Below are 15,424 nucleotides of genomic sequence, written 5' to 3'. Positions count from 1 at the left end.
TTTACGCCCGCGCACTATCTCATCAAATTCATACAATCGATCAAGGATTTCAAGTTGAGTCATCTTTGGCGCGCAAAATGCAATTGAGAGGAAGTAGTTCCAAGCAGTCTTGCGCTAGCCGCATGATAGTCAGGATATTATCAAGCGGACAATGAGCTGTTGAGTTGGTAGCCTGCATATTCGTTGCGTGCGATAATCCAAGATGTCAGCGCCCACAACGACCATGAAACGTGATTTTTAAAAAAGTTTCCTTTGTTTTGGTCGATTCAGAGTCATCTGAAGGTAAATATATCGTTCCGTTGTATTGCAACGTAAGTTCATGGTGATAGCTTTCCATATAAATACGATTGATGGATAGAAACTGCGTAGTTAGGCGATGCGATGCGATCAATAATATTGCCTCTGTATGCTTTGTAGTGTATTGATATACTAACGTGTATGTGAAAATTAATTTCGGCCATCTTTTCACAGGCACTGTAAGTTTAGCATGACATTAAAGTCATGTTTTAAATCAAAACATCACCAGAAGCATTCAGTATATCATGAACATTGAAAGACATTGACAACTTGACGTAAATTACTTGAATAAGCTTGAATATTTTTATTTTATGCCACATGCTTGTGAAAAGTGATGAAAAGGGTTGTTTCAAAATGGCTGAAATTTATTTTCGCAGGGTGTCTTTTGTGTATTATGGTGATAACAGTCGGCTTCAAACTCTGATCTGTTGAATGAGACGCGCAAGCTGAACATGCTGATAACCAGCAGTCAGTGCCGTAGGAATGTTGTGCTGCAGCGAGAGTAGGCCTAGATATTATTGCAACTACTCACAGACTTTACTAATCAATCTCTGACCAGAGTCGGAGAAGGCTAGACCCATGAGACCATCTCACATTCTCTGAGTATGATAGATTGGAGGTCTATCATCAATCACTCTAGATCAACTGATCAATTGTAAAATGAAGCAGTTGATTGAAACACAATAGACCTCTTTTATACAGCCTATTGTTACTGGCAGTACTGGATCAGAGTAAACAAAAGTAGAGAGATTTATGTAAAATGACCACTTGTGGGTAATTAGTTGACCTTTGTAATTACCTGTGATTGAATTATTTCATCATTATGTGCACTATTCACTAATATACTGGTATCATATAAATTGAGTGACTCTGATTGATTGATGTAAACAAACCAATCAACTATTCAACAGATAGATCTTCATGTGAAATTATGACTTACTGACTGAGTAATTATTTATTGAGCTTCTTGAGTAATTTATTCTTATTGAATTGATTGAAATACAATAGGCCTAGACCTGTTTTTTTACAAACTAATTGCCCCATGACCAATTTGACTAAAGAATATTCATCTGACTTGGTGTACCTGCTAGAAATCAGAAAATGCTGGCCAGGGGGGACAACTTAAGGGCCAAAACAATGCAAGACTTTCAAAATGTAGACAATTTTATGATAAAACCTGTCACTGTTTACCTGTAGCACCATAAATTCAAACAAACCTATACTTTCAGCCATCACCATTCTCTTCAGGTGGAATGACCTAGGGGATATCCTCACAGAAACTTTATTAGTTGATTTTAATCCACTGTTACTTGACACGTTTTCACTCTGTTGTAATTTGTTGATTTTGGAAAATCTTGTCACTTTTTGAAATCTTGTTCCTTTTGTGCAATAACTTCCTCATAGAAACACAAAATGTGTCGTCTATTCAACAATTATCTACATATTCTTTGTTTTACAGTTGTTATCAAATGATTGATCCAAAATAATGTGTGAACCTGTTAGTGAGCCTTTCGTTCACTTGAGAGTAAGCCCTATGACTATAGTCATAATTCTACATAGAAACATAAAAAATCCTTATAATCCACACAATTTTGGTAGAATCTATTTGTGCAACAAATTATTTGATAATTAGAAGGTTGTCCTCAATAGTTTAATAGATCTTTTTGTTTATTTCCTGATAGTTATTGTCTCTGTCCAATCATGTCCATATAATATAACACGTTTATGTAGAATCATTCCTTGCACCCTTGATATTTTAGTATTCCTTATTCCTTAATGCTCACATACTCAAGATTTTCCAGAAGGTATTCATGATGGAGCAAGTTTCTTACTCCATTCCTTCCTATTGGTTGTCACGAGGCTGATGCTAGAAAAGATAGCTTCCTTGTGACCTCACATGTTCCTTCATCTGTTAGTGTGATTAGCACTTGCGGTGTTGTGAAGTTGCTTGTGGTTAATTCAAACCCTTAATACATACTGCATACCTAAATCTGTGGCTAGTAAGGCGCCCCACAGGTATTTCAAAATCCATTTCTAGGAAAGGAAAGTGTGGGCGGCAATTTCCTGGCCGAGCTGATCTTTGACTTATCCTTATGTTAACCCTTCGTTAGCCGGCTATTCTTTCATTTTTATAGTCATTATACATGAATTGGAATTGAACCGATTTGCCCTAATGTTTTGTTTTATCAGTCAATATATTTTAAGCATTCCTTGACCTCCAGTCTGTTTTTATGCCGATTCAGGTGCAATTCCAGCTCTTTTCTAAGGTGAACTTAAAATTAACTACAAATACAAAGAAATTCGCTGGAAAGCAAACTATTTCCAAAAACAACCAAAAAACCCTTGAATTTTTTTATTGTTTTCAAACAATAAGGCTCATTGTGCCCTTCTTTTAAGTTGTTGTTCAATCAAAAATGTGTAGAAAGATTCATTTTGTAACTTTATGATATCGTTAAAATAAAGAATAGTATTATATTATATATCAGACATGTCTTTATACCCAGTAACTCCCCTGTCCAGTCAAATTTCGAAGGACATGTGGATTTCTTTTAGTTTTACATGCACTCTGAACCAGGATCCTGACATCTCACATTGACTTGTTTTGATTTTAGTTGCATGTTTTTGGCTCAGTAGATTAGTGTTCTTGGAATAAGGTGCAGGTTAAAATGATATGTGGTATTTGTAAGTACATATTTGATTGATAAGCCCAGACGAATTGTTTCATCCTATTTCATCCTAACCTGAATAAAATATGTACAGGATGTTGTTGGTAATGTATGGCCTCTTTTAGTTCAACTTGCATGAACTTCAGTTTACAAAAGCTTAACTAGAGCTAAGATTATCCATCCAACATTGCATATACTTAACACACACTTCTAGTTCTTCTTGGGGTGGAATACACTCAACTTTATGTGTCACCCCAACCTGGGCTAAGTTGTGTAAGCTTTGTTTTGGAAGATGTACATTCAACTGTATGACACTTGACACTGCTACAATACCAAAGTCATTTTGTGTCAATCCATTGGCTATTATCCAGTATTTAGCAGTGATATTCTTACATGACAAATAGCACTATCAATTAAAAAGTAGATGGTCTAGTTTAATGAACCAGCACTTAATGAACCAACCCGTAGTAAACAAATAGTATCTAATTTTCAATGGCTTTGTCAACATGTTGTCTACTTTTGAGATCTCTCTTTGATAATCACTGCCAATCGAGGTAATGATGGCAGTTGTACTTTACCAACAGGGGAGGGGGGGAGGGATCTTTATTAAGACCTCCATGACTCATTTACCATAAACTATCATACAGTGCACCCAGATCACTCAAAAACCCTGTGAAATGCATTTATAATTCATATTGCTTCATGTCAAAGGGAATGACAGGGCTCGAGATAACCCCCAAAATGTGTCTTTGAAAGCATAAAACTTGTCCCAGCATCCTCAATTTTGAAAGTTTTAACTTTTTAGACCTGTTGCAGGACCGCAAAAAGCACTTGGGCATCCACCGTTCTCTGACTCCTGAATTCGCCTCTTATCTGGTTCATACAAATTTTTGATAGAGTTGATGCTGCCTGAAGATCCAGCCGAGGCGAGGGGCAATACATCAACTCTGTGGCTGTTTTTATCCTGTTCACCTCAACAAATACTAAAAGTACATTCCAACACCGACATTCATATCGTTTTTATAATTGTGTGCACTGTGATATCTAACCACAAGCAACGGGTGCATTGTAATAAATCATCATTTTTATGTGTTCAGATTATTGTTAGTTACCCTTGATGTGCATTCAGGTGATGGGCGGTCTAACCTAAAATGGGCCATAAAATGTTTTGGAAACCTCAAAGTCATATTTTATTGGCACTATGGAGAGCATTTCTAGATTATTCAGTTCCTGTTGATAGTCCTTCCTAATGTTGGTCGTCATATTCAGGCCTGAGCAAGTCAAGTTTAAAGGAGGGAAAGATGTCTGTTTTTTTCCTATCCTATCGTCTCGTGAAAGACATACCCCTCACCCCTCTGTGAAGTAGATATGATCGCGGGTTCAACACCTTTATCAACCATTTGCTTATGGGCCTGGGTAATTTCACAAGGTGATGTCAATTGTCAGATTTTACTGAGGTTTGAATTCAACATTAAGTCTGTTTGAAATCAACGTGACTGAGGTACAAAAATTGTTGAGATAGTTGTGCTAGAAATTGTTTTTAAAATGGCGTAAACCATCTGAAGTGTTGATTGATGTGTGAACTCGGATTATCAAAATTATTTGGGGTGCACATTTATTGGCATAAATACCATTAGATTATCTTTATCAGTTCATTGGTCTAAAAAAAATTGGCGGTTAATCAAAGGTGTTTATCTTACTACTAGGATATAAGTGTATGATGACCTATTATGAGAAGTTTGCGGTTAAGATATAATTAACCCCTTCTGAACATATAAGGCCACTGAAAGGTGATAACATGGTTCTTGTCACCTACTTTTGAGCCTGCAACAAAAATTGCTCATTTGCGCAGCACTTTAGTAAATGAAATGTACATCTAGCACTGAAAAAATGTTTAGCATTTCAGGTCCTGAGAAGCAATGGAGACCCCAGTGATGCAGTCTCCAGTAGCGGGAGGAAGGAACACGACTTGGTTTACTTCAGAAATTCAGCAGATGATGTGAGTACTATAATGAATCATTGGCATTATTAGGAATTAATATAGACTGTACTCTGTAGAGTCTTTTGAAACTTGTAAGTCTTACTTCTAGTATGTCTTCTATTTCAACTGAATCACTCTTCCAAAAGATGTTAAAAGATCTCAATGGGCTGAAATTATCATTTGACCTGAATACGATTTTGACTTTGAGGGTTGGGGCAATTTTACCCTAAGGGCCAATGTTACCCCACTACATGGTGCTACCTCTGCAAGGTAGGGGGCATATGCATGAACTTGGTATTGCCTGTTCGGTCGTACACTGCTGGTGTTGTGGGAGGTTTAATTTTAGGAGATGGCAAGTCTCATGAAATGAAGAAAACCAGGCTCTGTCAAAGTGCTTAAAAAGACGACTAAGGATGAATTGCTTAAAACTAGGTGCACCTTCGTTCATTACATCAATTGATATAAATCTCATGGCCTCCGTTCCATCACGTTATCAAGAAAGTGAGGAGCAGCAATTTGGCTCCGTGGATAAGAGGTTACAACGCGGCAGAATCTACCATCATAATCTCAAGTAGTGTGTAAATCACACAGACGAGCTGCCGATCAACAACCATTTTGGTGAAACGATGGGTTCCCGTTTTATGATAACCCACCTCCTTGTCTAATCATTGCGTCTAATGGGCAGCCAGAGCGGCAGAGTGTTTTAATTCTTACTCGTTATTTCGGATTTGCATTTTATGGCTGCTGTTGAAGTTGTTTAATGACTGTGTTTAAAGGGTTTGATAAAGTGACTTTTTGCTCATTATTGAAAGTCGTTCTTTTAGATTAGGTGTATCGTTTATATTGCAGTGTCTTCCCTGCCTTTTTGGCTCATCGTAGGGGAGTCTATACAATACCGCAGTGTCTGTCGTTCGTCGTCGTCGTCATTTGTCGTCCTCATAGTCTGTAACCTGTTTTTAAAAAAACAGGCACTCAAAAACCCAAAATGCATTCACAGTCCATAAAAGCAAGCGTACCCAAGTTGACAACTCATTCACCATCATACAATTGACCGAGAGACCTCAAAAACCCAAAATGCATTCACAGTCCATAAAAGCAAACATACCCAAGTTGACAACTCATTTACCATCATACAATTGACCAAGATACCTCAAAAACCCAAAATGCATTCACAGTCCATAAAAGCAAACGTACCCAAGTTGACAACTCATTTACCATCATACAATTGACCAAGATAACTCAAAAACCCAAAATGCATTCACAGTCCATAAAAGCAAGCGTACCCAAGTTGACAACTCATTCACCATCATACAATTGACCGAGAGACCTCAAAAACCCAAAATGCATTCACAGTCCATAAAAGCAAACGTACCCAAGTTGACAACTCATTTACCATCATACAATTGACCAAGATAACTCAAAAACCCAAAATGCATTCACAGTCCATAAACGCAAACGTACCCAAGTTGACAACTCATTCACCATCATACAATTGACCGAGAGACCTCAAAAACCCAAAATGCATTCACAGTCCATAAACACAAACGTACCCAAGTTGACAACTCATTTACCATCATACAATTGACCGAGATGACTCAAAAACCCAAAATGCATTCAAAGTCTATAAACACAAACGTACCCAAGTTGACAACTCATTCACAATCATACAATTGACCGAGATGACTCAAAAACCCAAAACGAATTCGCAGTCCATAAACTCAAACGTACCCAAGTTGACAACTCATTCACCATCATACAATTGACCAAGATAACTCAAAAACCCAAAATGCATTCACAGTCCATAAACGGAAACGTACCCAAGTTGACAACTCATTTACCATCATACAATTGACCAAGATAACTCAAAAACCCAAAATGCATTCACAGTCCATAAAAGCAAACGTACCCAAGTTGACAACTCATTTACCATCATACAATTGACCAAGATAACTCAAAAACCCAAAATGCATTCACAGTCCATAAACACAAACGTACCCAAGTTGACAACTCATTTACCATCATACAATTGACCGAAATGACTCAAAAACCCAAAATGCATTCACAGTCCATAAACACAAACATACCCAAGTTGACAACTCATTTACCATCATACAATTGACCGAGATGACTCAAAAACCCAAAACGAATTCGCAGTCCATAAACTCAAACCTACCCAAGTTGACAAGAGATGTGTTTTTGCGCCTGGTTTTGGTCATGGTGCCAGGTGCCGATGTAGCTCCGTGCACCAACAAGCCAAATTCAGATGGCAACGTGAGCAATGTGACAAGAGATGTCGGGTGAAGTTGACGGAGGACATCAAGGAGGACGTCTTCACCAAGTGTGAGTACACATCATCTGACAGTAAATATTTTAATGATGCTTCTCAACCCATTATGATATTTCGACATGTGATGTATTGTGGTGTGGTCGCCAGTGTCCATGTTTAAATGATTACTGTTGACCAGATTGTGGTGAAGTGGTAGGCCTCTATGACCTTTGTGAAGACATTGTCACAATCACGTTTGATTGAGATTTTGGCTGATTTTGAACTTTTTCACATCTGCCCCTGGATTTGATGCTGTGACTGTAGTAAGCGACTGGTTGGCCTCAAATTTCTTTGAAAATGCAATTGAAATTAAACCCTTCATTTTTACCTCTATAGTCCTGTTGGTGGAATGTTTGATTTCAAAATACTAGTTTGACATTGGCATGGACTTGGATCGAGGAACTTCAAACTGCTGGATGGTGTGTCCAAGTGCAAATTTCTTCAGCACGGAGTCAAGCCGCACTTTCATATCAAATGTCACTCAATATGTGTTCGTCTGCGGGTGCACAAAACAAGCCCAGGCTATTAGGGACACTTATTGCAGACCACCTATCTTCTGAAAAATTCCACCACTGACCATAAGTGGCCTGTTATTTCTTTGGAGGTCGTGAGTGGTGTGATGGTGAACCAATCCTTGTTCGTGTGCAACCGAATCATTCAGAACATTGTGGTACATTGTATTTTTAGCTCAGCTGACGAAAGTCAGCAGGGCTGGTAAAATAACTATTCAGAATGGCGTCTGTCCTTCCATCTGTCACCGTGGTGCGCGTTTTGTAAGCGTAAGACCTAGGGACTTCAAATCTGGCCATGAGGAAGAGCAGCCAAGGAAAGGCGCCTGGTTGTGCATTTGATCTCACCTCAGGCCAAAAAGTTTAATTTTTTTCCTTTCTCACTTGATTTAGTGGGATCTAGAACTTTAAGTCTACGCTATCATATCTGGGATTTGCTGGCAAAAACTATTCTGAAAACAGGCAAGGCTATTCCTAGCCTGATATTTTTTGCACCAATGAGTGAGGTGTTGACCGCATTAATGTAGCATTCCTGGAACTACATTGAAAAGTACTTGACCACATTTTGACCCCACTATATTCCACCAGGAAGGGCCGCCAACCCATCACTTGTTTATTTTTCTGATTAAAAGACCCGAAATGGGTGGTGTACCATGCGACAGACAGGAAAGATTGTAAGCTGTGACATTGTCTCCAAAATTTGCCCTCTGCTATGATCAGTCGTAGTGACAATGAAGATCGATTGCATCTGATTGTTTTCAAACCAGGAAATTGTACTGATGGCGGAGATTACCCCAGCCTCATTGTATCAAGAAAAGATAAAGACCATTCTTCTTGATTGTATTGATCATTAGATTTGTGGTGTATACTGATTTCTTCATTCTTTAGCCTTATGGTTTTTGAATCATTTTGAAAACGCTGTCAGTTTTAGTTTTGATTTTGTTACTGTAATACACTGCTGTATATATAATAAAGAGCTCTGGTTATGCTGTCCCACACATCCCACACCCATCCAACCCTATCATGTAGGGTGCTGTAAGAATTGTTTCATGATTCAGTTGACAAAAATCTTTGTATATTGCACCAGAATAATGCAATTTGAGACTGGTGACTGGATAGCATCGTGTTTCTGGTTAAATCTATTTGTAAAGTTTTTTTGCGACACTCTGTATAATGATGACTTTTCGCCACTGGCACCAGCCTGCCATTATTTTCACCTGCCACCCCTTGATCTAAATCTCAGAAATTGCCGGGAACCCATCACATCCGTGCAGATGTAGGTGACAGTGACAACAAAAGGCGTCATACTATTATCACAAATATGGTCCAGAGTTGACCTTAAAACCTAATACATTAGAATAAACAAAATTTGTAAAAATATAGATAATCTTAGGTTGAAACAGATCAAAGTGTATGTTGATTTGTGTACAATTGACGGTAGTCAATAGATTAATTATTAACTGAGATATGTTTTCTATGGTTCTTGACAAATCTCCATGGATCCTTGAAAGAATTTGCGGACAACTGTGCCCATTGTAAAGGTTTTCATGGATATTTCTCCAGACAAGTGCAGTAACATTGGTCATGTTTTTTCTCATTTGGGAACACCTCGGCTGGCCAACGTCAATCCCCGATATTTGAACAAGTGCTGTTTGTCTTGTAAGAGTATCAGTTTTTATCTGCTATTCATTGAAATTGACAATTGTGTATCGTCCTTATGAGCGGGTGTAACCTTATTGAGTGTACTATTTGTTTTCAACTCGGGAAGATTTTATTTGTGTCCTTTGTGTTTTATTGATATTTTTCCATCCACCACCGATGAAGTGTTCTTTTATTTTTAGTTTACACACATAACTGAGTAGTGATTTTTGATGCAAATCTTCGTGTTGGAAAATAATGTGTGGGTAGCAGAATACTGTCAGTTCAGAAGATGCTTGTGTTTTTGGTATTGACAATAACCATTGGCATCATGCTGCAAACAAATCTTTGCTAATTTGGGAAAAATCATATTTGGGCTGATTATGAACTGTTTTACCTTGTCTACTGTGAGTTCATGGCATGCCCAAGGTCAATTGTGTTCTAAATGATTTGTTAATCCCCAAAATACCCCAGGAATATCTGAGATAAAACCATTAGCTCACCTCCACTCACCATGCCAGTAACTCACTTGTGGTACAGATATAACCTTCATGAATTTGAAACATTAAATCCTCATGACATTCGAAGGTTAAGCCACTCACAATATTCTGATTAGCATCTGAACCAGCTGATGCATTCTCATGAAAATTATGATTGTGAAGCTTCCTTTTAAGCAAAGTCAGTCCATAGTCCAATGTGTACCGTTCCCGGAGGCAAACATTTTTGGTTGGAAATCACGTGGTTGTGATTAGAGTGTCCACGCCCTGGTGTGGGGGCTACAAGATAATCATCTTTGTTGTGGAGATTTTTCATGGTTTTACCCTGTTTGCCTCAAGCAATGGGAGGGTCTGGCAAGCCAAGGGGTTCGTTAGTCGTTTAGTTCGGTTACCCTGGAAGCTGTGGACATGGTTTCTAAACTGCATTAAACTCATAATTAGAATGCCATCTCCACCCGCTGTTTTGTAAAGTATGTTAAAATGTTAATCAAGAATTCCAATAAAGTGTGTTTTCTTTTTGTACAAGATATATGTTGTTATGTTTTTTCCATAAGTTCTTGCCCAACTGAAAGATGTGGCTGTGGAGTTCCTCAGTTAATTTTATGGCGCAGATTTATGTCAGCTGAGCACAAGGCCCAGTGTCCTCTCGTTGCATAGTAAAAAGATGTGTATAAAATAGCAGCTGCAAAACTATGATGATGCTGATAGTCCTTCATCTTCAAGTTGCTGTCTCTTCCCTGAAAGCAAATGGAGGATATCCAAAAAAGCAGAAAGTGTGCAAATAAATCTAATCAGAATGGTATTGTACACTGTAAACCTCTTTATTTTTACAGTCCTAAATTGGAGTCGAAAATTAGTATTTCAAACCTCCTCTTTGTACATGTATACTTATGTGTACTTAAAAGAGATAGAATGATTTTGTGCATAAAACTGAAATCTGGATCACTATCGAAAACCATCCGCGAACAAAGTTTACATTTACTACATGCATTACTCACCTTCCTCTGCAGAGGTTTGATCTGTGTTGTCCTCCAGCATATCACTAACAGACTTTTCAGAGTTTGGTGTGGTGCCCATCTCAGCCAGTGACTGAGGAGAAGGTGTTTGCTCAACAACATTTGAATCAGTTTCCGGATCAGTTTGATCAAAATCATGATGGACTCCTGGCCCATTGATCCGAAGCTTAGAATTTGCTTCATTGTTGATCTGAAGCTGAGAATGTGCTTTGTTTTTTATCTGAAGCTGAGAAATTGCTTCATTATCAATCTGAAGTTGAAAATTTGCTTCAGTGTTAATCTGGAGGCTAGTCCTTGTATCATTGTCAGTTTCGGGTTCAGAGTCCCGACACACATCTATCTCTGTGATTTCACTGCCTTTGGCTTGTGATCGCAGTGCTGCTTCAACATTGAGCCGAAGCACTTCACTGCAAATTTCATTTTCATCAAAACCTACCACATCTATCTCATCATCATCCATTTCAGAATGTTCCGGACCAGTCTGAATATTTTCAGAATTCTGCTCAGCAGCAGCTTGTAACTTTGCCTTCTCTTCAGCTTCTCTCTTCTCTCTTTCTGCCTTTTCTTTGGCCTCTTGCTCGAAATACAAATCAAGCTGCTGGCCACCTATCAACTCACAGATTTCCTCACTGCGTTCTTTAGTCAGCGGCTCTTCGGATACAAACTTTGAGGACTCTGTTTTGGCAGTGTCACCCAAATCATCTGGATTCACAACAAACATCTGCGCATTATCTTCGGAGGTGCTATCTTGTTCAGGAATTTGATCAGGCCCTAGCAAGTCCATGTTAGCCTCATGCCCTTCGGCACATTTTGTCCTGTTTGCAGGTAAGTCAGCTTCAGCATTTTGATCAGGCTCTGTTATGGCATTATCCTCTCCAAGCATTTTCTCAGGCTTCTTCACAGCAGAAAGAGCTTGATGTTTTTGCTCAGGACCCCGGGTCATATTTTCCTTAGACTGTTGCAAATGCGAAGTAAACTGATGCTTTTCCTCAAGGGTTTGAACATTCACTTTCAAGTCATAATTGCCGGCTTCGGGAGGCTTTGGTTGGGCCACAGTCGTAGGTTTTTGCTGTGCTACACTGGTTGGCTTTTGGCGTGTCAGGTTCATTGGCTTTTGCTGGGCCTCATTTAAAGCAAAATTGTTGCCTTTGTTTTGCTTGGACACATTCAGTGACCTTTGCTGGGCCACATTCATTGGCTTTTGTTTGGTCACATTCATTTGCATTTGCTGGGCCACATTCATTGGCTTTGGCTGGGCCTCATTCATCGGCTTTAGTTTTGCCACATTCAAAGCATATTTTACTTCAGGTTTTGATTCAGGCCGTGTCTGGTTTTTAGGAAATTCAAGTAAAGCAAGTGATGGCTCATTAGCGACATCAGACTTTGGTTCAACTTTGGGATATATGGATTCATCTTTTGCTCCTGTCACCAGATGCTGCTCAACGGCAGTGTTTGCTTTTTTGGGCCCCGGCAAAACCAGATTCAGTGCTTCATCCTCTCTTGATTGCTGTTCAAACTTGCTACCAGATTGTCTACCAGGTATTTGCCCGATAACAAAGCCTGTTACATGAATTTGAGTAGGACCTTGCTTTGAATTAATTTTTGGGCAAATTCGTTGCTGATGAGTAGAACAGTTGACTGGCATTTTAGAATGGTATTCATTGGCCGCAAGGTTTGAAAACTCGTTGTCAAATCTTTGTTGTTTTTTTTCTGGCTCTAGGAGTTGGTCAATCATGAATGACAACTTCCTCTTTGTACTTTTGCCGACCATAACATGTTGAGAAATCATAGCTGCTACCTGTCCATTACTACCATCGAATGGTTCAGTGAGTCTGGGTTTTGGCATTTTGAACCGTTTGGAATCTTTGTTATCAAAATGCTGTCGAGCACATATCTCTTGATCAGCCATTCTTTTGTGCTGCCCAGTCACTAACTGAGATGACTGCACCCCCTTCTCTGTCTGTTTTCCAGCCAACATTTCAGATCGTTGCTCAGCCATGGCTTGAGTCAGCGTCCGTTGGTTGGTCGACGAATGAAACTCTCCGAAATCAGATTCCGTTATGAAATCTCGAAATCACTATTCCTGACGTCGATTATCACTATTTCTTGGTGTTGATATCACCAGTATTCTTGTCTTGTAGATTTCACTATTCTTTAAGAATCACTATTCGAATTGGTTATTCTGTAAATGACCTGTCTTAATCTGTAATGTCATGCAAGAGAGTTATACAAATGATCAAAGATAGAGATGCTTTCAAACTTCAACAGGGTTATACTGGCAATGGCCAAGTCTCTCCCATAAAAAGGCAAATTTCATTAAAATTTGGTGAATATAATTTTTTAGAGCAAAGCATGCCCCCTCCCTCCTTCAAAAAGTTCTTGATATAAAGTGCTTGCTTGTTTTCCTTAGATATATTTTTGTACTCAAATAGTATTACTACTATTTGATCTGTTGAATTCTGATGACAGATGATAGGAAGCACAGGGAAGCACACAAAATACCTACCAAGTCATAATATTATTACTTAATCTGGCATCTTCCGTGGCCGTGTTGGTTGAATGTTCTTCCTTAAGACACTGACGATACCGCAACATCAACAATACAGATGACTTGGGGAAACAACACATAATCATGTAGAAGTTTAGCCTGAACTAGAAGTCTAGCCACATTTTGATTTGTATCATAAAGGCTCAAAAAGTTCATTATTGGAAGGAATTGTTTCCTAATTTGATGGTTTGTTGACTGCCAACGAATGTTTTAAAACAGGTCATGCAAGATTGATGTCGCTGGAGAAACTATGACTATTGACCTTGACCTTTGCTGATGACCTTGACCTTTCCTGCAGTACTCAAGTTCTTTGTGAAACCCACCTGTACTAACAAGATAATAAAAAATCATGAAATCCAACCAAGGTCAAACTTGCTTGATGATGTTTTTGCCCAAATAATTAGCATGGCTGCAAGCAGCTCTTCATCCCACTATTGTTCTGTACCATCCCAGACACACCAAAAACCCTCACCCTCTTACTTGATATTCAGCGTCACACCAAAATCTTATTCTTGACACCATAATCCATGGATTAGCTTTGAAACACCGCTTCCTCTAACTTCGATTTAACCATGTTTTCAGTGTTCACCTTAAGTCGTCATCCTACGCTCAAAACCCCTCTAAAATTCTAATTTCCAGATAACTTGACAAATCAGAACTGCGAGATCGTAGTTGATGAGAAGTGGTGTGGCGTGTGCCCAGAAAAGTAAAGGCACAACGTTGCCATGAGGTTATGTTTTCTGAGGTAAACTATTTTGCCCAAAGTAGGCTAGTAATGGAAATGAACTGAAAGGGCAAACTTGGACTTGAATTTACTTTTCATAAAACTGACAGAAAACAGATGCACATCACACATTCTTGAGAAGACAAATTTTCCATTCCCATTTCCATTGTATGCCTTGACTACTTTATTGCTCAAAGCATCTTCAATTGTCTCAAAGATGTTTGCGTTGTAAAGTTTCCAATAAGTCATAATACTGTACAAGAACATGGTATCATGTCTCCAATCAGATGCCAGTCATTGAACAACAGACATGAATAGCCTATTCCCCTCAATTCTACTCGTTGAACCAGTGCACATTATTATTATCCTGCTCACGATCTGCTGAGATTTGCGCCATTTTGTGGTCCAGTGGCCTCACAGTTGTTGCGCCATGATACCTTGGCACCCTGCATAGTTTTTATTGGCAGTAGCATCTCAACCATGTTGATATAATTCCCATTTGTGACTTTCTGAGTGACAGGTTTGCATTTGCACATCCTGGGACCATGATCGCATTGATCCGGACCCCATCTCGCATAAAGAACAAAAATTGCGCCTTGTCAAAAAGCAAAAGCGGACAATGGCAGTGGAATTAATTAGTATGCCTTTTGAAGTGTGCCAATGGTAGATTGGTAACCACGTTCCCCACCCACACACACAATCTGGCCTATTGTTCCGGGTCTTGTGTGGATTGGGAAGCCCTGTCTCCAACCGACCCGAGTTCGGGTTACTGTAGTGGCTGCACACAACCGCACTTGCAACGTTTTTGTACCAAAATGTCGACATTGTCATGGCCTACGCATCCATTTGTGTGATTTTGGGTCAGGTGCAGCCGAGGGATGAGTCTACGAGTCCTTGGAGTGATCTTATGAGAAATGTAGCCGGCATGTAGAATTCTGGTTGATGACTGGGTTGAAAAATAGATCATGACCTGAATCCTTTCAGCTTACATGTTTAGGCCTAAAACTGAAGTGTCCTCTCAGATTTGGCAAAAAATCTTCCAAATTGCTCACACAAATCGAGTCATAGTTTTGCCGTGCCGCGCATCACAAAATGACCGGCTTGATGAACACCACTGATTGGGATGGACACCTTGAGATCTAATCAACGATCCCACGTCTTTGGGGAGTACCTATCAGCGATCCCGGGGAACCTGGCCACTCCGAGTGACCATGCTCACCCC

General features: G+C 39.2%; 2 protein-coding genes across 10 annotated transcripts in view; one reads left to right on the top strand and one right to left on the bottom strand.

The window, feature by feature from the left end:
• LOC135488693 (runt-related transcription factor 1-like) overlaps positions 1-15,424 on the bottom strand; it is a 91,627-nt gene that overhangs the window by 44,309 nt on the left and 31,894 nt on the right. The gene's annotated exons all lie outside the window — the stretch shown is intronic.
• LOC135488694 (transcription initiation protein SPT3 homolog) overlaps positions 151-15,424 on the top strand; it is a 67,671-nt gene continuing 52,397 nt past the window's right edge. For 2 of the 3 annotated variants that reach the window (XM_064773386.1, XM_064773383.1), the window contains exons 1-2: positions 151-282; positions 4,862-4,962. In XM_064773386.1, coding sequence (XP_064629456.1) covers positions 4,883-4,962 — 80 coding nt within the window. In that variant the 5' untranslated portion in view covers positions 151-282; positions 4,862-4,882. The remainder of the gene's footprint in view (positions 283-4,861; positions 4,963-15,424) is intronic. The other variant, XM_064773385.1, reaches the window with a different exon arrangement.

The sequence above is a fragment of the Lineus longissimus genome, chromosome 5 (assembly GCF_910592395.1).
Source record: "Lineus longissimus chromosome 5, tnLinLong1.2, whole genome shotgun sequence".
NCBI lineage: Eukaryota > Metazoa > Nemertea > Pilidiophora > Heteronemertea > Lineidae > Lineus > Lineus longissimus.
This window is presented reverse-complemented; position numbering and strand designations above follow the sequence as displayed.